The sequence below is a fragment of the Eriocheir sinensis genome, chromosome 58, assembly GCF_024679095.1.
Source record: "Eriocheir sinensis breed Jianghai 21 chromosome 58, ASM2467909v1, whole genome shotgun sequence".
NCBI classification, from domain to species: Eukaryota; Metazoa; Arthropoda; class Malacostraca; order Decapoda; family Varunidae; genus Eriocheir; species Eriocheir sinensis.
This window is the reverse complement of record NC_066566.1, coordinates 4,552,473-4,580,177: the sequence shown is the minus strand read 5'-3', so window position 1 is coordinate 4,580,177 and position 27,705 is coordinate 4,552,473. Positions and strand designations below refer to the sequence as shown.

The following is a 27,705-nucleotide window of genomic DNA, read 5'->3' as shown; positions in this document are numbered from 1 at the left end:
TATCATCATTTTTTTTTCTCTATTTTCTTTAGGTCTTCATCTGGCATACGAGTTTTCAGTATCGAGTTTAGTTTCATGGCCCGCGGTGGTCGAGTGGATTAGAATGTCGAATCAAAAAGTAGTCAGTCGGAGCGAGGCGGTTCGATCCCCTGTGTCGGTGCGTGACGTCACCTAGGAAGAGAAAGGCATCCAACCCTAAAGCCATCACCCCGAAAAGGATCCCAAACGAACAAATGACAGGCGGTGGGAGAAGATTTAATAGAGTTTTGCCTAAGTTCATGTTCTTCAGCTTGTGGGAATGTCTTGTCACTACTCTGAAATGCGATCCCACAAGTACAAATAACAGGCGGTGGAAGAAGATTTAATAGAGTTTCGCCTAAGTTCATGTTCTTCAGCTTGTGGGAATGTCTTGTCACTACTCTGAAATGCGATCCCACAAGTACAAATGACAGGCGGTGGAGGAAGATTTAATAGAGTTTTGCCTTAGTTCATGTTCTTTGGCTTGTGGGAATGTCTTGTCACTACTCTGAAATGCGATCCCACAAGTACAAATAACAGGCGTCTCTCTCTCTCTCTCTCTCTCTCTCTCTCTCTCTCTCTCTCTCTCTCTCTCTCTCTCTCTCTCTCTCTCACATATGTTTTCGGAACCTTACATAACCCTTCTTCTCCCTCCCTCCCTTCCTTTCTTTCTTCCTTCCTGATAGTTATAGGCCTACGAAAAAAACAGCAATATGTGACAAAGATGAGCACCGAGGCCACGAGGAGCTATACCTTATGCCCTCAACTTTACCTTTCTTTACTCTCTATGTTTCCGGAAGCTTACATAACTTTTCTTCTAACTTCCTTGATAGGCCTACTGAAAAAAAAAATCCTTCCTGTCCTATGTAGCCTCGACCTGACGCCCGTTTGGGATCCTGCCGGTGTCCCTGGGCGTGTTCGGTGCTTCCGTGTGGGTTCTTCTATGGGAAAGCCTCTCGATGGCGTCTCGGCCTCATTAACTTTCTTTCTTCGCGGCGTCCCGGAAGGAGTGAAGGCTATTACCGGGCGCATAATTAGTGTCTCGCAGCTCCCTTGCCTTTCTCTCTTGGTGTGTGATGCATTTAATTAAGAGCAGGCGAGTAGCTTTGTCTTGCAGGGTTTTCTATGGCGTGCTTTCTTCCTCTCTAACAAGACGCATTACACTCTCTCTTTTCCTGGTTTTCTACAATAGTTTATCCTCTTCTGACCTGCCTATAGTGTTGTCTCTCAGGCCTTTCTATAGAAGCAGCGGGATCATGATTCTTAATGGTCCCTCTAAGCGAGAAAAATGAGAAAAAATCACCCCTCATACAAACCATTTCATAATATATATCAAAGCATTTGTGATCAGTTTATGCATTATCTGTTTTTGGGAGTTAAAATCATGGCACAAATTTGGCCCGTCGCTGCTACACGGTAAAGCCACAAATTTGGCCCGTCGCTGCTACACGGTAAAGCCACAAATTTGGCCCGTCGCTGCTACACGGTAAAGCCACAAATTTGGTCCGTCGCTTCTACACGGTAAAGCCACAAATTTGGCCCGTCGCTGCTACACGGTAAAGCCACAAATTTGGTCCGTCGCTGCTACACGGTATAGCCACAAATTTGGCCCGTCGCTGCTACACGGTAAAGCCACAAATTTGGCCCGTCGCTTCTACCGGGTTAATACTCTCAAAGATGCATCACACTCTTTGCTTCTCTCTCCTCCTTTCCTATCTCATGACTTCTTGTTGATGTCGTTGAGGCACCAGGGAAGACGCGGCCGCCACCTTCCTCCAAACTTTATCCCTCTCCAACAAGACAAACTACACTCGCCTTTCTCGTCTTTTAAAATATCTTACCCACCTTTTACTGTCTCATATTTTAGTCTTCCCTACAATGCTTTATTCGTTTCAAATAAACCTTTGCACTGTCTTTTTGTTCCTGGTTTACTTCGATACTTTATGCATTTCGAGCGGTGCGTGCGGCGGGTGAGTTGCTGACGTGTGAATTTCGTGTATTTCTGAACCGTCGGGTTTTTCTGAACTGGAAGAAGAAAAAAACGCTCATGTGAAGCGAGCCTTGCTGCCTCACCTTTCAGTCTTTTCTACACTATTTTATTCATTTCAAACAAGATTTTTACAGTCTGCCTTCTCTTGCCGTTCTAAATTATATTGATTGATAAACTCTTTAATGAGATCGACCTAATTCAATTCCACTACAACAATCTCTCAATTTTCTCGCGACGCTCAAAAACTGTACACTAAATATCCGTGATCACCGCACAAACCAGGCCTGGAAAAAATTAATCAGGCGCCCGCCGAAGCAGGTCCTCGTCTGAAAAAAAGAGACCCAGATATCGATAAGAGAGAGGTTTTCTTTCTTTAAACTGGTACTTGAAAGCGATCCACCTCAATAGCCACGTTTGCTAATTGAGGCTTCTGAACACACACACACACACACACACACACACACACACACACAACGAAGTTCAAACACGGGGAAAGAGATCACTTTTCCTCCTTTTCTTTTTACCGATACTTAGACGCTTAAAGGCTCAACAACCTCCTTCACTGATCGAAGCTTCTGAAAACACACACACACACACACACACACACACACACATACACACACACACACACAGAGAGAGAGAGAGAGAGAGCCTGCCTACTCAAGCTTGCAAAAGGCAGGTGTGTCAGGCAGGTGTCCGGAGCAACGGTAACCTGCTTCTGACAGCTCCGGGGGGGGGTGGGGGGGGGGTGGAGACGTCACCCTACCCCCCCTCCTCGCGCTCTCTGGCTCTCTCTCTCTCTCTCTCTCTCTCTCTCTCTCTCTCTCTCTCTCTCTCTCTCTCTCTCTCTCTCTCTCTCTCTGTTCATCCTCTTAAACACACACACACACACACACACACACACAAACACACACGCACAGCAGTTCGATAATTCCTTTCGTGTGTGTGTGTGTGTGTGTGTGTGTGTGTGTGTGTGTGTGTGAAGCAGCTCCACGCTCATATGAACAATGGATCAAAAGTAGGGAACCCATATAGCTATCCAACGCACCATCGCCGCCTCTCTCTCTCTCTCTCTCTCTCTCTCTCTCTCTCTCTCTCGGCAACGTTGCGTCATTTGCTGTCTTCTTCCTTTGCCTCGCCTCGACCAACCTGATATTATACTAAAAACAAAGCGACCACCTCTCTCTCTCTCTCTCTCTCTCTCTCTCTCTCTCTCTGTTCATCTTCATCACGAGACTCGCCATGCTTCTTCGGTCTTACGTTCTCTCTGCTTCGCTTCGTTTCTTTTACTCTCTCACGCCCGTTCAGTCCAACCTCTGAGTGAGTGAATCTCTGTGGCCAACACTTTGAGGCTTACTATATCAAACACGCACATTTGATAAAGCTTTCGTAGAGGCGGTGTTAGTATTTCCATGGGTAGTTTTATGAGCCTAGTGGTAGTTTGTCAAGGCTTTGGGAGAGGTTGTGTTAGTATTTCCATGGGTAGTTTTATGAGCCTAGTGGTAGTTTGTCAAGGCTTTGGGAGAGGTTGTGTTAGTATTTCCATGGGTAGTTTTATGAGCCTAGTGATAGTTTGTCAAGGCTTCTTCACCATGAACGTAAGAAAAAGGCTTTGGGGGAGGTTGTGTTAGTATTTCCATGGGTAGTTTATGAGCCTAGTAGTAGTTTGACAATGTTTCTGATGCGCCATGAATGTGAAAATTACTCATGCGAACCCGACTAATTCCCTTTGTGGTCACGGGAAATACTTGTTCTGGGAGCCGAAAGCGTCTGACAATACAGTGTGGATATATATGCACGTATTGATGGATATAAGTTGTGTATTTTTTTTTTTTTGTGTGTGTGTGTGTGTGTGCGTGTATCTGCCTCTATGTCTGTCGGCCTGTCTGTCTGTCTGTCTGTCTGTCTGTCTATTGTATTATTCTTGTATTATTTTCATTCCTTTTTTTTTTTGCGTTTGTAGTTATGTTTGTTTTCCTTCCTTCCTTTCTTCCTTCCTTCCTTTTGTCTGTCTGTCTGTCTGTTTTTTTTTTGCGTTTGTAGTTATGTTTGTTTTCCTTCCTTCCTTTCTTCCTTCCTTCCTTTCTTCCTTCCTTCCTTTCTTCCTTCCTTCCCTTATATCATCATCAGTTCCTTTCTTTTTTTTCCTTTCCTTCCTTCATTTCCTGTCTTCCTTCCTTCCTTCCTTCCTTAATTAATTATTCTCAGTTCTTGTCCCTCTCATTTATTTTTGCTTCCTCTCTCTCGCCCTTATTTGTACCTTCAAGCACGATACCGGTTGTTAAGGGGACGTTTTGTATGTTAAGAGTTTGGTAAAATTATAAGGTACGATTAGGCTTTAGCTTATTTCATTTCTTCTTCTAGTAAGCCATATGACCCTGGCTGTTGCGGCGCCTAACCTCAATCACTCACACTTCTAGTAAAGGAGGCAACTCAAGGACAAAACAAAGATTTAACATGAACGTTTTTGGCTCTGCTCCTGCAAATAGTTGAAAGAGTAGCCGAAGGAGGGTCAGAATCAGATGCAGAGGTTGTGATGCTCCCCTCTTGAAAGCGTTTAAGTCGTAGGCAGGAGGAAATACAGAGAAAAAGAGTGGAAAGTTGGAAAGTTTCGTTTAGTCGGCGCAACATCTGTGGTCATATGCCGGACAGAGACAGAAGGGGAAGGAATTATAGGAGTGTTCCAGAGTTTACCATCGGAAGGAAAGAAAGAGTGAAGACGCTGGTTGACTAATGTATAAGGGATGTGGTGGGGTAGATTCTCGTAATGTTATTTTTGTGGAAGGTTTCTGTGCATTGACGTTTTATATTCAAAATGATTACTCCATACGCAAAACCAGAAACACACACACACACACACACACACACACACACACACACACACACACACACACACGCAGCGCAGGCGGGCTTGCTTCTTAAGTCTAGTTTTTCATGCAAGAACCGTTTTAATATCCACATTTCTTCATTTTTACTTATTTTATACTGACCGGCCGTCTCTCTCTCTCTCTCTCTCTCTCTCTCTCTCTCTCTCTCTCTCTCGTGATTCCGGCATAAACCACTCTCTAATCACAGTTTTTTCCTCACCTAGCCTATCGCTTACTTCCAAGAATATCGAATCCCCTTCCTCGCTTTTAAAATGATAATTCGCCGCGATTAACTTTCACTCGTTTGATATTTTTTTTTTCACCAGTCGCCTAAATATTGTGTGGGGCAAAGGCGGTCTTCTTTTTCTCATCCCTCGGACGGATAGGCAGTTAGGCAGACCCATTAATCAATCCTTGGCCTTTCTCCTTTGTCGGGGTAAAAACGGCGCTTGTCACCAACCTGTTTTGTTTGTTTTGTTTCCTGGGGCGCCACGTGCTTGGGTTTGTGTGTGTGTGTGTGTGTGTGTGTGTGTGTGTGTGTGTGGTCCTTTTTGTGTACTACTACTACTACTACTACTACTACTACAACTAAAAATAACAATAACAATAACAATGATAATAATAACGCATCTACTACCTACCCATTTCATCAAGAACAAATAAACTTTTTCAAATACAACCCCCAACACCACTATTACCCACCCACCACCACCACCACTATCACCAAAATCACCACCCTCTCCACCACCTTCACCCCCACAGAGGCAGGGCAGCACGCTCGTCGTCGTGGCCCGCAGCGCTCTCAGGCTCCGCGAGGTGGTGGTGCACGGGCCGAGGGGGGAGCTGGCGCGCGTGTTCCCCGATGACCCGCTCCAGCCCGCTGCCGCCCCCGCCCACGCAGCCCTGGACGCCCGTGTCACCCCCTCCCCGCCCGCAGACTCCACGCTCTCCCCCGCCCACGCCGCCCTCAGTGCCCTGGCGGAGAAGGGCTACACGCCGACCGTCAGGTGAGGGAGATAGATGGATAGATAGATAGATGTGTATAGATAGAGATAGATGGATAGATACAGATAGATAGATATGAATAGATACAGATAGACAGATGGATATTGATAGAGAATATGATAATCCTACGTAGATAAGTGAAAAGGTGAAATTAAAATGGGAATATGAGTTTCAAAGGTGGAGGAACATGATTAAAAGGAAGAATAGATGATAAATAGATAGATAGATAGATAGATAGATAGATAGATATAGAGAGAGCTAGATAAACAGAATGATATTAATGCATAGATGAAAAAGAGGAAATTAAAATGAGAACAGGAATTTAAAAGATGGAGAAATTTGATTTTAATTAATTAAGGAGAAATGAATAGATAGAGATAAATAGGAGAGAGAGAGAGAGAGAGAGAGAGAGAATTATTTTACTATGCGTTTCCCCGAAGACCAGTTTTCCGCCGCCTGGTGTTCACTAATGTCCTTATCTCTTTCTTTATCTCTCCCTTTATCTTCTTTTTGTGTCTGTCTGTCCGGCGCCCTGACCCATGAATCTTAATGACCTCTCTCTCTCTCTCTCTCTCTCTCTCTCTCTCTCTCTCTCTCTCTCTCTCTCTCTCTCTCTCTCTCTCTCTCTCTCTCTCTCTCTCTCATCTATTTAGCTCTATCTATTCATATCTCCTTAAAATCAAAATTCTCCATCTTTTAAATTCCTGTTCTCATTTTAATTTCCTCTTTTTCATCTCTACACGATAATCATTCTATCTGTTTAGCTGGCTTTCTCTTTCTCTCTCTATCTATCTATCTATTTATCTATCTGTCTATTTATCTATCTATTTATCATCTATTCTTCCTTGAAATCATGTTCCTCCACCTTTGAAATTCATATTCCTATTTTCATTTCATCTTTTCAACTATCCGTGTGTGTGTGTGTGTGTGTGTGTGTGTGTGTGTGTGTGTGTGTGTGTGTGTGTGTGTGTGTTTCTCAGGAGGGTTAAGCAACATCATCGCCTATTTCAGTAAAAGTAAAAGTGAAAGAAAACGGCAGCACCCACACCTGTAATCCATTCACACTTCTCTAATTAAACTCGCTAATTACGACGTGTCACAACAGTTAGTCTTCCCATCATTATCATTAGACTCTTTTTATTGCTTTCATTGCCGGCTTTTCTGTTTTAATTTCGATCTTTTTTTTTTGTTTTCCTTCTCGTTGTGCTTTTTGTTGTAATTTGTTTTTGTGCTTGAGTTGCGTTCTTTATTGTAATTAAACCATCATCATCATCATCATCATCATCATCATTGTCATTATCACGAGCACAACTACTATCCTTCACTTTTACCTCCCCGCCACCACTACTACTACTACTACTACTACTACTACCACTACTACTACTACTACTACCACTACTGCTACTACTACTACTACTACTACTACTACTACTACTACTACTACTACTACTATTACTGCTACTACTACTACTACTATCACTACCACTCTGAAACCATAACCAGAAACTCGTATCTCCTTCTTTTCTCTTTTTCTCTATCTCTTAAATATCATTCATTATATCGCACTCCTGTTTATCATATCAATCACCTTTCACTGTTGCCAATGTTATACTACGACCTCTCAACCCTAGTCTAACCTTACCAGACCTCTTCCCTCCCCTTTCTTAAGCCTTACCACATAACTATTTCATTTCTATTATCATATCAATCACTTTTACTCCCGCTAATATGCATACCATCACCTCTTTCTTATGCGCCAGTAATACGATGTTAATTCGATCATATGACATAACCCAACTTCTTTCCTCTCTTTTCATAGCCTTCCCACTCACTGTTTCACTTTTATCATTTATGTCAATCACTTTTACTCACGCCCGGCAATGTTCCTACTGTTACTTCGTTCGCATGCACCAGTTCCTTGCTTAACGATGCTGATGCGATCACGACCTGACCCGTTTTAGCTTTATCACTCACTATTTCACTCCTATTGTCACATCTATCACTTTTACTCCCGCCAGTGTGCGTGCTATCCATACCATCACTTCACTCTCATTATGCGCGTAACTCATGGCTGGGGCAAGTCGATCAATCGTTGGAGGGCCTTGAATTGGGAAAGGCAGCCCAAAAGGAGATTACTCGGGTTCTAATCAGACATGGGGCGATTACTTATGTTATGTAATCGATTACGATTACTTCATATTTTCACGATTACGATTACGATTACAATAAAATTAGGTGTAATCGATTACGATTACATGATGTATTAATCGTGATTACAATCGTGATTACAGGAAGGACTGAAAGGTGAACTTGCAAAGTTCATACACATGTACCATACTGAATATTTAATTGGTTGAATTACTACAGATATTTACAGTACATAACTGCTGTACGAAAAACTATTAACTAAAACTTTGCTAATGTAATCGCAAAAGTAATCACGATTACGTTTACATTTTCAATGTATACGATTACGATTACTTAAAAAATAAGAGGGTAATCGATTACGATTACGATTACTTGAAAAACTGTAATCGATTGTAATCGATTACGATAACAGATTACGATTACCCCATGTCTGGTTCTAATGAGTGGTGCTTTAGTTTCATAGTACAGAAGAATGGTCAAACTACCACTAGAGTAACAAAACTACCCCAGGAAATGCCCCAAACTCCTAGGAAAGTTTTGCCAAATGTGCGATTAGCGCCGAAATGGTTAAAAATATGGCCCTTGGAATGGGAAGGGCAGTCGCGTGGTTTGCCCAGGTTGAGATTCTGGGGTGGAGTCTGCCTGTGAGTGAAGCGACGCACCCCCTGGCGTATGCTCCGCCGTTAGTTAGTTTCCATGCACCGGTTCCTTGGTTAATACGATGTTAATACGATCACGTAACCTAACCGCTTCCGTCTCTTTTTTTTTTTTTTTTACGTCACGGCTCATTATTTTACTTTTGTCATCCTATCAGTCACTTTTACTACGAGTCAATATAAATAACGGTGCCTAAGAGCGAACTATTATCCTATTTAGAAGCCATCTTCTCTCTTTTGTGGCCTCCTGTCAGCATATCAATCACTTTTATTCGACAACATCAAAATCACTTCGTTCTTCTGCATCGATTCCTCGCTAAATACGATGCTAATACGATCACATAACATTACCTATCAAGACCCCCTCCCTCTCTTTTAGCTTCCGATCTTCATTTGAATCACTTTCACTACCGCTAATATTCAATCCCTTCGTTCTCATGCATCGGTTCCTCGCTTAATACGATGCTAATACGATCACATAACATTACCTATCAAGACCCCCTCCCTCTCTTTTAGCTTCCGATCTTCATTTGAATAACTTTTACTACCGCTAATATTCAATCCCTTCGTTCTTATGCATCGGTTCCTCGCTTAATACGATGCCTACGATCACATAACCTTACCTAACAAGACCCCCTCCCTCTCTTTTAGCTTCCGATCTTCATTTGAATAACTTTCACTACCGCTAATATTCAATCCCTTCGTTCTCATGCATCGGTTCCTCGCCTTATGTTCATACTGTGTTGAATACGATCACCTAACTTAACCTAACCTAACCAGAATCCATGCTTCCCTTTTTTTTTCTTCCTGTCAACATGTCAATCACTTTTACTGCCTCCCGCCAATACCCAAACAATCCCTTCGTTCTTATGCATCGGTTCCTCGCCTTATGTTCATACTATGTTGAATACGATCACCTAACTTAACCTAACCTAACCAGAATCCATGCTCTCCTTTTTTTTCTTCCTGTCAACATGTCAATCACAAATCCCTCTCGCCAATACCCAAACAATCACTTCGTTTTTGTGCATCGGTTCCTCGCCTTATGTTCATACTATGTTGAATACGATCACCTGACCTAACCTAACCTAACCAGAATCCATGCTTCCCTTTTTTTTAGCCTCCTGTCAACATGTCAATCACTAATCCCTCCCGCCAATGCCCAAACAATCCCTTCGTTTTTCTGCATCGGTTCCTTGCCTAATGTTCATACTTCATAGGTAGGAGTAAATACAGTTGAAGGAAGGGTGTTCCAGAGTTTACCAGTGAAGGGGATGAAAGAATGGAGATGCTGGTTAACTCTTGCATAAGAGGTTTGGACAGTATAGGGATGAGCATGAGTAGAAAGTCGTGTGCAGCGGGGCCGCGGGAGGGGGGTAGGCATGCAGTTAGCAAGTTCAGAAGAGCAGTCAGCATGAAAATATCGATAGGAGATAGAAAGAGAAGCAACACGGCAGCGGAATTTAAGAGGTAGAAGGCTGTCAGTAAGAGGAGGAGAGCTGATGGGACGAAGAGCCTAGAGACTCCACTCTGTCCAGAAGAGCTGTGTGAGTGGAGCCCCCCCACACGTGAGATGCATACTCCATACGAGGGCGGACAAGGCCCCTATATATGGAAAACATCTGTGCGGGGGAGAAGAACTGGCGGAGACGATACAGAACGCCCAACCTCGAGGAAGCTGATTTAGTAAGAGAGGAGATGTGAAGTTTCCAGTTGAGATTTTGAGCTAAGGATAGACCGAGGATGTGTATTAAACTTTTACCCCCCCCCCCCTCCCCCCGGCAATACCCGAACTATCACCTCGCTCTTATGCATCTTACGCATCAATCACTTTTCCTACCGCTAATATTTCAATCACCGGTTCCTCGCTCGCTTGGGTCCTTGCTCTTTCACGCACACTTGCCGGGAGAGAGGTTGGTTGACGCACTGCTCCTTTCTTGCGCCGTGACATAATGCTGGTCCCCGGAAGAGAGAGTCCGCTATTACACATTGCTAAGAGTGGCGGTGGTGGTGGTGGTGGTGGCGGTGGTGAAAGTTGCCTCCCTCGTAGTATTGTAATATAGAGGTGGTGGGTGGGTGGTGAGTGGGTGGTGGTGCTGGTGGTGATGATAGCAGTGGTAGGAGGAGGAGGAGGAGGAAGAGGAGGAGGAGGAAGATTGAAGTGGTAGTAGGAGGAGGAGTATTTTAGTAGTAGTAGTAGTAGTAGTAAATAAAATAAACATATATGCAACAAATAAAGAAGATTTGATGTAGTTAATGCAAATATGACTGGAAAGTTTTTAAAGGATGTTAGATAGATTTATGGGTATAGTATTGGTATTAGTAGTAACAGGAGGAGGAGGAGGAGGAGGAGGAGGAGGATGGTAGTAGTAGTAGTAGTAGTAGTAGTAGTAGTATGTGAATAAATCGTTCTCAGGAGCTACCATGCATATACTAGACAGACTCCTCCTTCGTATACTATAATCTCAATGCATCCTTGTACCAGTCACTGAATTCTGGTAGATACGACACACAACCACTATTCTAAACACTCAATGTATCTTTTATAGGAGCGGCGAGTAGCGGGCTTTTTTTTTACTCTTTTTGTTGCCCTTGAGCTGTGTCCTTTGATGTAAAAAAAAATAAAAATGCCAGGATTCATTATTACAAGTATTCAAATCTGTTATGGGCACGACACTGTCAGCCATTGTTAAAATACTGATCATTGTTATTGCCATCAGATATACTTTTGTCACGAGCACTTATTGTATTCTATTAATTATATTCTAGCACGAGGCGGCAGGGACCGTACAGTGTTAAGTCATGCATTTAAAACGGCGGGGTAATATGAATGCAAAAAAAAGTCGTGAGCCTATTATTATTATTATTATTATTATTATTATTATTATTATTATTATTATTATTATTATTATTATTATTATTATTATTATTATCATTATCATTTATGCTGTGGTGTTGGGTATGTTTCTTTGTGTATGTGTTTTTTAAATGATTGTTTTAATGTATGTTTGTTTCCTAGTGTTGTTTTGTTTCTTTTCTGTTTTTTTTAATGATTGTTTTAATGTATGTTTCCTTGTGTTGTTTGGGTTTCTTTTGTGTGTTTTTTAATGATTGTTTTAATGTATGTTTGTTTCCTTGTGTTGTTTTGTTTCTTTTGTGTTTTTTTTAATGATTGTTTTAATGTACGTTTCCTTGTGTTGTTTGTGTTTCTTCACGAGTCAACAAACACTCTTCAATCCCCTGCAGGTCATCATACGTGTGCAATCAAAGCGGCGCCCTCATCACCCAGTGGCTTGTATACCGACGGCGCGGCGGCAGAAGGAAAGGAGGGTCAGGAGGAAGCACTAAAGGAGGCACTCTCAAAGCCGCCTCCTCCTCCTCCTCCTTCGGCCCATATGCGAAGCTCTCCGGCACCCTCTCAGCCGCCTCCACTTCATCTCTCTTCTCCTCCTCTTCCACCTTCCCTAGTTTACGTCGGGCCTCATCCGCGACTGATCTAGCGAGCGTTTCCACCTCCTCCTCCTCCTCGTCCTCCTCCTCCTCCTTCTCCACGTCCTCCTCCTCCTCCTCTTCCTCGAGTATGACGATGAAAGGGCGACTCAAGGCTCGCAGTAAATCGATCCTGACACTCCACAATCCACCTCCTCGACCTTCCCTCACCCTCAAACGTCTGCTGAGTGTGTTCTTCTGATGACCTGCCTGCTTACCTGTCTACCTGCTCATATATCTGACTCCCTGCTTCCCTGCTGTACACACATATCCTAACACTCAACAACCTTCCCCCTCGACCTTCCCTCACCCTCAAACGTCTGCTGAGTGTGTTCTTCTGATGACCTGCCTGCTTACCTGTCTACCTGCTCATATATCTGACTGCCTGCTTACCTGTCTACCTGCTCATATATCCGACTGCCTGCTTCCCTGCTAAACACACATATCCTAACACTCCACAGCCCTTCCCCTCGACCCTCACTCACATCCAAACGTCTGCTGAGTGTGTTCTTCTGATGACCTACCTGCTTACCTGTCTACCTGCTCATATATCCGACTACCTGCTTCCCTGCTGTACACACATATCCTAACACTCCACAGCCCTTCCCCATCGACCTTCCCTCACCCTCAAACGTCTGCTGAGTGAGTTCTAATAACCTACCTGCCTATCTATCTACCTATCTACCTACCTGTTCACCTGCTTACATTACATACCTGACTGCTTTTCTGCTACACACACATACACACATACACATACACGTACATTTAAATATTTTTTCTATTCGATTCTTACTCAGAGCAGATTTGAATTTGATATATGAGGCTTTTTATTTATTTATATTTTTTTCTTTGTTCTCTATTGTATCCTCGCTTACAAAAGATTTAGAGTCGTTTTATTAGTCTTTTATTACTCGTTTTCTTTTCTCTTTTCTTTTCTTTTGGCTACACGTAAATTGCCTGTTTTTATTTTCTTTCTCACAAGCTTTTCTTTTCTTTGTTGTGTTTTTATAGCTTAACTTTGAATTTACGACCGTTTTCCCTTCCTTCCTCTTAATTTTCTTTATTTTCTCTCTCTCTCTCTCTCTCTCTCTCTCTCTCTCTCTCTCTCTCTCTCTCTCTCTCTCTCTCTCTCTCTCTCTCTCTTTTTTCTCTCTCTCTCTCTCTCTCTCTCTTTTTTTCTCTTGACCTGAATTTATGATCCGTTCTCCTTCTGCTTCTCCTTCTTCTCCTAATCAATATCATCCTCTTTATTATTGTTTTTTAGGCTCAACAGAAATAAATGCGAATAATTATAGGTATATGTATTTACCCATAACTTTTCTTTATTACATGTATGGGTATGTATGCATCAACACAAGACTTATTTGAGCCAAGAACATGTGCATCAATGTATGTATGTATGTATAAGGTAGTACACATATGTATACTCAAATGACCTACGCATCATGTATACTTTATGGGGTGACTTCGGTAATGTGTATGACAGGACAAAGCTTTATCTATCTATATTTTATACTAATCTATTTACTAACGTTGCTATCCATTCACCCAGCTGTCTGTTTATCAATATATTAGTTTATTTATCTATATTTACCTGTATGTCTATCTGTCTTGCTAACTTTCTGCGTATCTATATAACCGTCTAAACACATATCTATCTGTTTATCTATTTCTCTACTCACCTTTCCTCCTATATATCTATGTATCTAACTAGCTATCTCTATTCATTTGTCTATTTACCTATTTCTGCTTTTCTTCCTATTTTCCTTCTTATCTCTGTCTGTTTGTCTACCCGTCTATGTCCCTATTTTTCTGTCCATTTTCCTCTCTGTTTGTTTACTTGTTTCTAACTCTACATGTCTTGACCAGTCCAACCCATCCCCTTCCCTTCCCTTCCCTTCACTTTCATTCCTCCGTCCACCCTCTCTTCCTCCCTTCCCTTCCTTCCTTTCCTAATTCTCTAAGTTCACTCTTACTGATTATTCTTACCCATCCCCTTCCCTTCCCTTCCAGCCCTTCCTCCGTCTACCCTCTCTTTCTTCCTCCCTCCCTCCCCCACCTTCCTCTCTCCCTACCTTTCCTCTTACTGATATATCTTCCCTTCCTTCCTTCCTTCCTTCCTTCTTCAGCCCTTCCAGCCAACTCATACTGTTATACTCTCCCTCCCTGTCTCCCTCCATCCTTCCCTACCTCTCCCCCTCCCTTCCTTCTTCTCTCAGTTCTCTCAGCCTCTCCATCTCTTCCTCCCTCTGTCTACGTTCATCATAATCTTATATTTACTCCACCTCCTGTTTCTATCCATTGTTCTTCATCTCTTTATTTATCCTGCTTCCAGTTTGAGTAATTTGACGGGATACTAATACTAGTGATTATAATGAATGTGAAGGTGATAAATTAATAATATGATAGTGAATAATAATAATAGATAAATGATATATGATTTTGAGTATTTTATTTCCTTGTGTGTATTTGAGAGAGAGAGAGAGAGAGAGAGAGAGAGAGAGAGAGAGAGAGAGAGAAAAAAAAGAGAGAAAGCACACACACACACACACACACACACACACACACACACACACACACACACACACACACACACTTATCAAATCCTTCTTAATTAACTCTTTTATCGTCGTTACAACTTTTACAAAACACGCCAATTCATCTTTTTTTATTTTTATTTTCATCTTTTTACTTCCCACATTTTCTTTCTTTTTCAAACTCTCACCTCTCGACCTGTCTCGCCTCCATTCTTGTATTTCTCTCTCTCTCTCTCTCTCTCTCTCTCTCTCTCTCTCTCTCTCTCTCTCTCTCTCTCTCTCTACTCTTTTAGTGATGAACGGATGAAAATAAGAACGAAAAATGGGGAGGGAATACGAGGAGGAGGAGGAGGAGGAGGAGGAGGAGGAAGAATGAATGAAAAAAAAGAAAAAAAAGAAAAACGAGAAGGAAATACGAGAAAGAGTAGTAGTAGTAGGAGGAAGAAGAGGAGGAGGAGGAGGAGGAGGAGGAAGGAGAGGGTGAAGTGTATAAATTCTGCGGTAAATGCGGACAAAACAAGCGGGTTTGCGGTGGATCAGCCGAGTGCGGGCGGCGGAGTGATGGACAGCTTGTGTGTGTGTGTGTGTGTGTGTGTGTGTGTGTTGGTGAGCGGGGGAGTGGAGGGAAGGAAGGAAGGGAGGGGAGTATGGAAGGAGGGAGGAAAGGAAGGAAGGAAGGGAGGATGAAGGAAGAAGTAGAGGGGGAAGGAAGGAAGGAAGGGAGGATGAAGGAAGAAGTAGAGGGGGAAGGAAGGAAGGAAGGGAGGATGAAGGAAGAAGTAGAGGGGGAAGGAAGGAAGGAAGGGAGGATGAAGGAAGAAGGAAGAGGTAGAGGGGAAGGAAGGAAGGAAGGAAGGGAGGATGAAGGAAGAAGTAGAGGGGGAAGGAAGGAAGGAAGGGAGGATGAAGGAAGAAGTAGAGGGGGAAGGAAGGAAGGAAGGGAGGATGAAGGAAGAAGGAAGAAGTAGAGGGGGAAGGAAGGAAGGAAGGAAGGGAGGATGAAGGAAGAAGGAAGAAGTAGAGGGGGAAGGAAGGAAGGAAGGAAGGGAGGATGAAGGAAGAAGGAAGAAGTAGAGGGGGAAAGCAGAAAGGAAGAAATGGAAGAAGAAATGAAAGAAGAGAGGGAAGAAGAGAGGGGAAGGAAGATAGGAAGAAAGAAGGGAGGAATCAAGGAAATGCCAAATAATGCGATGATTGAGAGGAAGGAAAGGAAAGGATAAAGAAAATAAAGAGAGCAAAGAAGGAATGAAGGAACCAAGGAAAACATTGATGTGAGTGAGAGAAAGGGAGAAAAGGAATAAAAGAAGGAAAGAAGGAAGGAAAGAAGGAAGAAATGAAGCAAGAGAAGCTGAATTTTACTACGAGAGAGAAAAGGAAAGAAGGAAAGGGGGAAGAGACGATAATTTGAGAAAGGAAGGAATATAAAAAAAAATAGACGAGAAGGTGAAAGATGAAGAGAAGGAAGAAAATAATATAAGTTGGAAAGGATACAACTTAGGAAAGGAGAAAGAAAGAAAGAAAGAGAGTAAGGAGTGAAAGCCCCCCCACCCCCATCCCCCCCCCCAAAAAAAAAAAAATCCCTAAAACAAACCACAATACGGTCCCACGCGCCTCCCAGACCAAAGGATCACACACACACACACACACACACACACACACACACACACACACACACACACACACACACCAGACCTTTGAGAACCAGCGTCGCATAGCACTTTCTTGACATGCAACGCTGCCTCTGAAGTCACGCTCGGTATTCACGTTGACAAAACAGACTTAGATGATTATTAGGGTGATTGTTGTGCGTGCTGGATGCGGTCACTGGGTATACAGAAAGGGGTTATTTGTCACCCTTGCGAAACGTGGTAAATAACGATAGATTGTTACGCAGATTGATGACGAAACGGAATTAACAATCATGATATATAAAGAGAGAAATATATTTTGCCAGAACACTTTCCCTTGACATTTCCAAAGCAAAATAAATGATAAATAATAAAATAAGTGATAAATGACGATAGATAGATGACGAAACGTAAATAACAACCATGATGTATAAAGAGAGAAATATCTGTTGCCTAAATACTTTCCCTTGACATTTCCAGGACTCGGGAAAAAGCAAAATAAATGATAAATAATAAAATAAGTGATGAATAGCGATAGATAGATGACGAAACGTAATTAACAACCACGATGTATAAAGAGAGAAATATCTGTTGCCTAAATACTTTCCCTTGACATTTCCAGGACTCGGGAAAAAGCAAAATAAATGATAAATAATAAGATAAGTGATGAATAGCGATAGATAGAAGGCGGAACGTAAATAACAACCACGATGTATAAAGAGAGATATATCTTTTGGCAGAACACTTTCCCTTGACATTTCCAGGCCTCGGGAATATGCAAAATAAATGAAACAGCTCTCAGCAAAGGAGATCTTGGAATACGGCCAAAAAAAACACAGAAAGGGAAAATGAGATAGGAAAAAACATCATTCAACTTGGAATATGATCAGAAACATACAGAAATTTAGTCCCAAACCAAGAAAGCAAAGAAAAACGGGGACAAAAACCACACATCTGAATCTGAAATATGGTGGAAAACACACACAAAAAAGTATCCTTATATAAACAGGGAAAAAGAAAGATAGAAAATAAAACACTGATAAACTTCGAACAAGGTTGAACACACACACACACACACACACACACACACACACACACAGTTAGCCCCGAACAAGTACGGAAAGAATGAAAAGATAAAGAAATAAAGAGAGCAAAGAAGGACTGAAAGAACCAAGGAAAACGTTGATGTGAGTGAGAGAAAAGGAAGAAAGAGGGAAGGAAAGAAGGAAGAATGGGAAGGAGGAAGAAAAGCAACAGGAAGGTAAAACAAATGTACGTCACGCTCACCTTGGAGGCAGCCAACGCAACACACACGGAAAAGGAACCCAAAGCAAAGAAGGAAATGAGGAAAAAAAGACTGAAGTGATTGATATATTGGGGTAAGATGTAGCCATGACGCCTCAACTTCTTACAGCGGTCATATAGCGTCACGCACTTAGGGACACTTTCACAGTTCGCCATGAGAAGGAGCCCAAAACAAAGAGGGAGATGAGAGAAAAACAGAGATAGAGAGAAGTGGTTGATGCATTGGGGTAAGATGTGATCACGACGCCTCAACTTCTTACAGCGGTCATATGGCGTCACACACTTATAGGGACACTTTCACAGTTCGCCACGATGGGTTAGTAAGCTTCCAAAGTAACCCAAACCAATACCAAAGACCGAGAATTCCTTGTATAGTATTTTGTGCTCATATTTAAAGTTAAGAAATTTGAAGAAACGTAAAAACGGAGGAGGAAGAAGAAGAGGAGGAAGAGGAGGAGGAAGAGGAGGAGGAGGAGGAGGAGGAGGAGGAGGAGGAAGAAGAAGAATGAATGTAAAAAAAAACACGAAAAAAAAACGAAAAACGAAAAGGAAATACGAGAACGAGTAGTAGGAGGAGGAAGAGGAGGAGGAGGAAGAGGAGGAGGAGGAAGGAGAGGATGAAGTGTATAAATTATGCGGCATCTGTGTATTTGGTGTTGCATCGCTAACCTAACCATTGCGGAGTGTATCAGATTATATAGTTTGGCTTGGGTGATTACAAGGCCACTATATTGGACTGTGAAATTAGATCTTAATATATGAGTAAGTTATGTACGTTCGTAAAAAGAGATAGTTAAATGTTTATAAAAAGCTAAAAAGAAAAAATCTTATGGTAAAATATTAACGGGCATTAACAACAGGCCTACAGCAGATAGAGAACACAAAGCAAAATAAATCAACCTGTTAGCAAAGATCTTGAAATACGGTCGAAAAACAAACAAACAAACAAAACAAAACAAAAACAGAAACAAAAACAAAAAATCTGACCGAAACGAAGACGGAAAATGTGATAGAGAAAAAAAAAAAACATTACTCTTTAACTTGGAATACGAACGAAAAAACACACAAATTTAGTCCCATATAAAAAAAAAGGAAAAAAACAACAACTCCAGTAGGCCCCGGGGAGAGTGCCTACCACCCAAGCACCGGGGAGAGAGAAGAGAAAGCAGAGATAGAGAAATGGAATACGAACAAAAACACTTAAATTTAGTCCCATATCAAGAAGGAAAAGAAAAATGGGAAAAAAAAACACAACTCCGGTAGGCCACGGGGAGAATGCCTACCACCCAAGCACCGGGGAGAGAGAAGAGAAAGCAGAGATAGAGAAATGGAATACGAACAAAAACACAGAAAAATTTAGTCCCATATCAAGAAGGAAAAGAAAAATGGGAAAAAACAACAACTCCAGTAGGCCCCGGGGAGAGTGCCTTACCCAAGCACCAGGGAAAGGGAGAAGAGAGCGCAGAGATAGAGAAGACAGCGAAAACAAAAGCCAATCTCGTACTCACCTCGGAGACGGAGCCGGCGCAAGGGATGTTTTCGGCCTCAATGCTGACGTCCGCACTCTGCACCAGGTAGTAGGAGCATTTGCCCATGAAGTCGTAGCGGCGGCCGTCGAAGGTGGTGTAGTGAGGGTCACCCACTACGGCACAACGCGACCCACACTTGACCTCCGTGCACGCCCACTCCCCGTTCAGGCACGTGCTGGGAGGGGGAGGGAAGAAGGGAATAAGTAAATATGTCAAGGGAAAGGTACGCCCACTCCCCGTTTAGGCACGTGCTGGGGAGGGGAAGGGAGGGGGGAATGTGTGTGAGTTTGAGGTGAGTGAGGTTACGTTACGGTAATGAGTGGGGAGAGGACATGTTCAGAAGGGCATTGGTGGGGAAGGGACGGAATGAGTGGGGTAAGGAGAGGGGTAATGAGAGGGATGGAGAGGGCATTGCTGGTGAAGGGATGGAGTGAGTGGGTTAGAAGAGGGGTGAAGAGGGAAGGAGAGGGCATTGCTGGTGAAGGGACGGACTGAGTGGGTTAGGAGAGGGGTAAAGAGGGAAGGAGAGGGCATTGTTGGTGAAGGGACGGACTGAGTAGGTTAGGAGAGGGGTAAAGAGGGAAGGAGAGGGCATTGCTGGTGTAGGGATGGAGTGAGTGGGTTAGGAGAAGGTTAATGATAGGGAAGGAGAGGGCATTGCTGGTGAAGGAAGGGATGAAGTGAGTGGGTTAGGAGAGGGGTAAAGAGGGAAGGAGAGGGCATGTTCTGAAAGGAGTGTTGGTGAAGAGACGGAGTGAGTGGGGTAAGGAGAGGGGATGTTCTGAGTGACATTGGTGAAGGGAAGGGACGGAGTGAGTCGGGTAAGGAGAGGAGTAATGAAAGGCATGTTCTGAGGGGAGTGAGAAGGATACGGAAAGGATAAATGGAAGAGAAATGAGTTAAGAGGGGCTAAGGGATACAAACTCACGTCCAGTTACAACAAATAGCGAGAAGAAAGGATAAAAAAATGTGTGTTATCTAAACTTTTGACATAGACACGTGGATATTTATTTTCCTGAGTTTACCTTACGAATACAATTTTCTATAACACAATGCGAGAGGTGAATGTGGGCTTTTATAGGGGTGACTTTACTACAACTCCCCAGGCCCTGAATACTGTTATGTTGAGTATGGACGAGTGAACTGACTGATGAGTGGATTGTAGACTTAAAAACATACAATTTACATGCACGACCAAACAACTTGATGATAACACATGAAAATATCCAATAAAAAGTGAAGAGTAGGAATGAATTAAAATCAGATATACAAAAATGATGATTGGACTTTGTAGATTTGGTTGTAGAGGAATTATGAGTGAGGAAATGTAAGAGAAGGAATTGTAAAAGCTATTAAGAATCAGTTTCCCCCCCACCTCTCTCTCTCTCTCTCTCTCTCTCTCTCTAAAGTGGAGCAGATTATGATTAAGGAAAGATGGGACGAAAGACGAAGAAATAAATGTTAGAACGTTTAATACCACTCAATCCCCCATCCCCCACCCGCCTCTCTCCTTCCTCACCATACCCCCTCTCTCTCTTTCTACCCCCCCCCCCCTCTCTCTCTCTCTCTCCCTCACCATGAGTTGCAGTCGTTGGGGATGGTGTCGCCGGCGCTGTACTCCTTGTCGCGGTAGGTGCAGGGACAGTCCTCGGCGGGCACGCAGGAGTCGCCGTGCAGCACCAGGCCGGCGGGGCAGTCGCAACCCTCCACGCAGAAGTCTGGCCGCACGCTGTCTGCCGGCTGGCCACACCTCGCCTGGATGGCCGCCATGCAGGGGTTGTATACCTTCCCGTCACTGCAAGACATGGCTGCAGGGGAGAGATAAGGGTGTTGCGATTATATATAGGGCCGCATTATAAGACATTTCGCCGCCCTAAAACACACATTTGACAAGGTTTTCATAGGAGTTGTGAGCATTTCCAGGGGTAGTTTTATGACTCTGGTGGTAGTTTGACCCTTCCTCTGTACCATGAACCTAAAGAAACACTCATTAGATCCCGATTGATCCCTCTTTGACCTTTAGATAGAGCTGTATTTCAAAACATTTCGTCGGCAAAGTTCACATAATTGTCAAGGCTTTCGTAGGAGTTTGGGGCATTTCCAGAAGTACTTTTATGACCCTGGTGGTAGTGTGACCCTTCTTCTGTACCATGAACCGAAAGAAACACTCATTAGAACCAGATTGACCCCCTCTTTGACCTTAAGATATAGTTGATGTGAGAAGCGAAAGTGTCTTAAAATACTCCTGTCTCCCTACGCAAGAGATCACTCACGGCAGAGGTCCTGAGAGCGCCACCCCCCGGGCACGGTCACCCCGGCGCTGGCACACTCCCTGAAGAAGGCATCGAAGGACTGGCACGCACATTCCTCCCGGTTCTGATTCTCGCAGCTGCAGTGGTCCCAGCGGCACGCCTTGATGAACGGCTCCACGTCCACCACCTGAGAATATAAAAATAAATGACTGATAAATGGAACTATGGCCTGATGGACTCAACAAAAAAGCCCGCTAAGTAGTGTATTTTTATTTTAGTTTGTTTATTTTTCGGTTTATTTAATTAATTCATTCATTCATTATTTATTTTTTTATTTAACTTTTTTGTGTGTGTGTTTACTCTACTTAATTTATGGTGGAAAAAGTTTAATCTCGCGTGTGTGTGTGTGTGTGTGTGTGTGTGTGTGTGTGTGTGTGAACCCACAAAGCCGAACAGATGAGGAATGGAATGCTTTGCTAAATGAAGTTGTATTTGGCCAAGAAGTGGATCGTGTTATGTGAGAATTAGATAAAAATATTGACGACTCTTAAGATGTACATTTAGTATTCGTCTTTTAAAAATAAGATGCTGATGACTCTTATAGCGTCCATCACTGTTAATATTCCTAGAAGATTTAATTAAAGAAGAGGGAATGGATTAAAAAAATATAAAGATGAGGGAAAGGAAAAGGAAGAGGAAGAGAAGAAGGAGGAGGAGGAGGAGGAGGAGGAGGAGGAGGAGGAGGAGGAGGAGGAGGAGGAGGTACGACTGGCCCCTTACCTGTCTACAGTCGGCAAACCTCGGGTCGGTCTGGAGGCGGGAGCAGAAGGTGACGGCGGGGTCCGTGGGGGAGGGGCGGCCGCAAGGGTGTCTGGTGCGGGGCTGGTCCAGGCACCGCTCTGTGAAGGGAAGGAAAGGGAAGCGTTGTTATCCTGGTCCTCGAGGCCTTGCGAATGTTATTTATTCAGTTATTTATCATTTTATTTGTAGCTCATCTAATTTTGTGGCATTGGGTGGCAAAGAAATTGACCCCTCTTCCTCCCGAAATTGACCCTTCTTTCGCCCACCTCTTTTGACTCTTTTTAGGAGCAGCGAGTAGTGTTTTTTTTTTATTATTGTTTCCTTTTTTGTGCCCTTGAACTGTCTCCTTTGTTGTAAAAAAAAAAAACTTCCGAATCATTTAAAGTCCGATAATCCGGCGTCCAATACTCCGGAAATCCCGATGGTTCGAAATTGTCAGCCGAGGGTTGATTAAATCTTTCTTGGGGTAACATCGATGAAAAATCGGGGGAAAAATTAAAAAATACCGAAAAATAGACGAAAGCGCTGCAGGGAACTGTCAAATTAAGCAGCCACGTTGACACTCGTGGGATTCACTCGCGGCGTGCTGACCCGGCCGGCTGTCGGTTACACTGTTGTTCCTTGGATTCGCGAGGTCTTATCTGCATTCTTATAACATAATGGCTCCTACTCCACCACCTTGTACGGGAAGGAGGAGGAGGCATAATGAATGCACATTTGCCAAGAAGAAAAGGGCGAGCGCGGCATCAACCCCCCACCCCCACCCACCCCACCGACCCGTCATCTGTTTGTTTTCGTGTATCAGGTGAGCGGCGTGAGGCTGCTGCTGCTGCTGCTGCTTGTAGTTATGTAGTTATAATCGTTTTCATTAATCGTCTCATAATATATTATCTGATTATTATAGAAAAATCATTCATTGTTAATTGGTTTGTGTTTGAGCCCATTGAGTCGAAAACGAAAATAGCGGACACTTCGTGACTTCCATCGACCGTGCGTTCTTTTTCTGACATGTGAGGCAAGTCTTCAGATAACTTGTTGTAGTTAATCTCTAAGATCTCTCTTAAATGTGCCATACAAGGTGTGGTAAAAGTCTGGGGCAGGAAGTGAAAACTGGCAATTACCGGACCGAGTGTGGCGAACGTTTGGGAATGGTGCGTTGTGAACATTTGAGGGCCGCTCCTGCTGAACCGGAAAATCTGCTAATACGGAGGGTCGGTGAGCCCCTGCATTCCGGACTGAAGGACTTTAAATTGGATTTTGGTGTGTCTTTTGTGTCATATGTCCTATCAACCTCAATAATGGCACTGAGAAGCAGATAAAACCCAAAGTCACAGAGGTCCCTCCACCGAGCCGGGAGACAAACAGACACCTCATCCCTCACTCACCCCCGAGGAGCTTCGCCTGCCAGGCCTGCAGGAAGGCGCTCAGGCTGTTCTCGGTGGCGCCGTCAGAGTAACTCCAATCGTTGTCCATCACGCCGTCGCGCCCACCACACAGACCGCCCGTCCTGTTCCATAACACTTCGCTGACCTCGGCCACCACCAGGCTCTGAAGGGGACAGTGATTATTATTAGTTACTGAGATACATGAAAGGGTATTACAGGGGCGTGTTCTGAGGGGCACTGCTGGGAAAGGAATGGAGTGAGTGGGGTAAGGAGAGGGGAGGACACGTTCTGAGGGGAGTTGTTGGGGACTGGACGGAGTGAGTGGGGTAAGGAGAGGAGGTAAAGAGGAGGAAGGGGAAGGCAATGCTGGGAACGGGATGGAGTGAGTGGGTTAGGGGAGGGTCAATGAGGGAAGGGGTGTATTCTGAGGGGAGTTGTTGGGGAAAGGGACGGAGTGAGTGGGGTAAGGAGAGGAGGATGGAGTGAGTGGGTTAGGGGAGGGTCACTGAGAGAAGGAAGGGGTGTATTCTGAGGGGAGTTGTTGGGGGAAGGGACGGGGTAAGTGGGATAAAGCAGTGATCAGGGTTAGCAAACACACCTGCATGTCCCACTTCAGGGTGAGGCCGAGCCCGGAGACCTTGAGGATGACGAAGTGGGCGACACGTTCTGACACCACGCCGTTCATCTGCCCCGGGATGGCCAGACTCGTGTCCTTGTACTCGAGGCTCGGCTGTCCACTGTCTGGGGGGGCGGGGTGAGGATAGGCAGGGTTAGGAACAGGGAGTATGTTTAGTTTAGTTTAGTTTAGACAGCGTGTAGCGGGCTTTCAATTGGTGAAGTTTTCGTCTTTTGCCCTTGAGCTGCCTCCTGTGTGTGTGTGTGTGTGTGTGTGTGTGTGTGTGTGTGTGTGTGTGTGTTAAGGGATGACTCAGTGAGGAGGGACAGAGACCAGTTGCTGACCAGGTGACTTACAATTCGTTTACATGCTTTTTTTTTTTTACAGCCAGGGCAAAAAAACAAACAAAAAAAGCAAATAAACAAACAAAATAAATAAGTGCCCGCTAGACGCTGATTCGAACAAAAAAGAAAAACCGAGAGATCAGAAGAGAGGTCAATCAAGGTTAAGATCGTTACATCCATTGATAGGAAACTAATACTGTGTTTGTTTTCCTGAGGGTAATGGAATATATTGACTTTAACGCTTTCAAGAGAAGAAGATGAAAAGGAAAAATAAAAAGAATAAAAAGAAGAAGAAGATGATGAAAAAGAAGAATAAAAATAATAAAAAGAAGAAGATAAAGAAGAAGAAGAAGAAGAAGAAGAAGAAGAAGAAGAAGAAGAAGATGATGATGAAAAAGAAGAAGATAAAGAAGAAGAAGAAGAAGAAGAAGAAGAAGAACCTCTCCTCCCGAAATTGACCTCTCTTTCGGCCACCTCTTTGGATTCTTTTTGGGGGCAGCGAGTAGCGGGCTTTTTATTATTATTATTTACTTTTTTGTGCCCTTGAGCTGTTTCCTTTGTTGTAAAAAAAAAAGTTTTCTAGATGGACTTATGTGTATTAATATTATATAACTTTCATTGACTCATCCATGCTCATAATAGCTACTTACTCGTTGATTCATCCATCCTCATTATCCTTACTCATTGACTCATCCATGCTCATTATCCTTACTCATTGACTCATCCATGCTCATTATCCTTACTCATTGACTCATCCATGCTCATTATCCTTACTCATTGACTCATCCATGCTCATTATCCTTACTCATTGACTCATCCATGCTCATTATCCTTACTCATTGACTCATCCATGCTCATTATCCTTACTCATTGACTCATCCATGCTCATTATCCTTACTCATTGACTCATCCATGCTCATTATCCTTACTCATTGACTCATCCATGCTCATTATCCTTACTCATTGACTCATTCATGCTCATTATCCTAACTCATTGACTCATTCATGATCATTATCCTTACTCATTGACTCATCCATGCTCATTATCCTTACTCATTGACTCATCCATGCTCATTATAGCTACTTACTCACTGACTCATCCATGCTCATTATAGCTACTTACTCGTTGACTCATTCATGCTCATTATAGCTACTTACTCACTGACTCATCCATGCTCATTATCCTTACTCATTGACTCATCCATGCTCATTATAGCTACTTACTCATTGACTCATCCATGCTCATTATCCTTACTCACTGACTCATCCATGCTCATTATCCTTACTCATTGACTCATCCATGCTCATTATCCTTACTCATTGACTCATCCATGCTCATTATCCTTACTCATTGACTCATCCATGCTCATTATCCTTACTCAATGACTCATCCATGCTCATTATCCTTACTCATTAATTCATCCATGCTCATTATACTTACTCATTGACTCATCCATGCTCATTATCCTTACTCATTGACTCATCCATGCTCATTATAGCTACTTACTCGTTGACTCATTCATGCTCATTATAGCTACTTACTCATTGACTCATCCATGCTCATTATAGCTACTTACTCACTGACTCATCCATGCTCATTATCCTTACTCACTGACTCATCCATGCTCATTATCCTTACTCATTGACTCATCCATGCTCATTATAGCTACTTACTCACTGACTCATCCATTGCTCATTATCCTTACTCACTGACTCATCCATGCTTATTGTCCTTACTCATTGACTCATCCATGCTCATTATCCTTACTCATTGACTCATTCATGCTCATTATAGCTACTTACTCGTTGATTCATCCATGCTCATTATCCTTACTCATTGACTCATCCATGCTCACTATACTTACTCATTGATTCATCCATGCTCATTATAGCTACTTACTCACTGACTCATCCATGCTCATTATAGCTACTTACTCATTGACTCATCCATGCTCATTATAGCTACTTACTCATTGACTCATCCATGCTCATTATAGCTACTTACTCATTGACTCATCCATGCTCATTATAGCTACTTACTCATTGACTCATCCATGCTCATTATCCTTACTCATTGACTCATCCATGCTCATTATCCTTACTCATTGACTCATCCATGCTCATTATAGCTACTTACTCACTGACTCATCCATGCTCATTATCCTTACTCATTGACTCATCCATGCTCATTATAGCTACTTACTCATTGACTCATCCATGCTCATTATAGCTACTTACTCACTGACTCATCCATGCTCATTATCCTTACTCATTGACTCATCCATGCTCATTATAGCTACTTACTCACTGACTCATCCATGCTCATTGTCCTTACTCACTGACTCATCCATGCTCATTGTCCTTACTCATTGACTCATCCATGCTCATTATAGCTACTTACTCATTGACTCATCCATGCTCATTATACTTACTCATTGACTCATCCATGCTCATTATAGCTACTTACTCATTGACTAATTCATGCTCATTATAGCTACTTACTCATTGACTCACTGATCCGCTCTTCATTCACTCACTCACTCGTTTACCCATTCACTCACATTCCTGTTCACTCCCCCCCTAACTCATTCAAGGTTATGACTTACTCACCCATTCATTCATGCACATTCTTGCTCACTTACTCACTCACTCACTCATTAAGTAATTGAAACTCATCATTTACTCACTCATTCATGTGCACTCACTCACACACTTGCTTCTTTACTCACTCACATTCCTGTTCATTCATTCACTCACTCAGTCACTCTCTCTCTCTCTCTCTCTCTCTCTCTCTCTCTCTCTCTCTCTCTCTCTCTCTCTCTCTCTCTCTCTCTCTCTCTCTCTCTCTCTCTCGTTTGTTTTAATCTGGAAAATAATGAAGGATAATCACTTTTGCTTAATCTTTTGTTCTTCTTGTTCTTCTTCTCCTCCTCCTTCTTCTTCTTCTTCTTCCTCTGCTTCCTGTTTTTCTTTTTCCTGCTCTTCTTCTTCCTCCTCCTCTTTTTCTTCGTCTTCTTCTGACTCTTCTTCTTCTTAGTGAGCTTGCTTTTCTTCTTTATCTTCGCGGTATCTAATTAACATGTACTTCAATGTATTTCTATGTGTTTCTCCTCCTCCTCCTCCTCCTTCCTCATT

General features: G+C 43.0%; 2 protein-coding genes across 3 annotated transcripts in view; one reads left to right on the top strand and one right to left on the bottom strand.

The window, feature by feature from the left end:
* The window catches only part of LOC126985072 (uncharacterized protein DDB_G0271670-like), a 25,686-nt gene extending 13,139 nt beyond the window's left edge, over nt 1-12,547 (top strand). Inside the window, exons 5-6 of the mRNA XM_050839466.1 lie at nt 5,638-5,882; nt 11,931-12,547. Of these exons, the coding sequence (XP_050695423.1) occupies nt 5,638-5,882; nt 11,931-12,375 (690 nt within the window). The 3' untranslated portion in view covers nt 12,376-12,547. The remainder of the gene's footprint in view (nt 1-5,637; nt 5,883-11,930) is intronic.
* The window catches only part of LOC126985070 (uncharacterized), a 119,135-nt gene that overhangs the window by 80,396 nt on the left and 11,034 nt on the right, over nt 1-27,705 (bottom strand). For both annotated transcript variants that reach the window (XM_050839464.1, XM_050839465.1), the window contains 6 exons: nt 24,209-24,351; nt 23,611-23,773; nt 22,205-22,323; nt 21,446-21,611; nt 20,749-20,980; nt 19,152-19,347 (listed from right to left, as the gene is read on the bottom strand). In XM_050839464.1, coding sequence (XP_050695421.1) covers nt 19,152-19,347; nt 20,749-20,980; nt 21,446-21,611; nt 22,205-22,323; nt 23,611-23,773; nt 24,209-24,351 — 1,019 coding nt within the window. The remainder of the gene's footprint in view (nt 1-19,151; nt 19,348-20,748; nt 20,981-21,445; nt 21,612-22,204; nt 22,324-23,610; nt 23,774-24,208; nt 24,352-27,705) is intronic.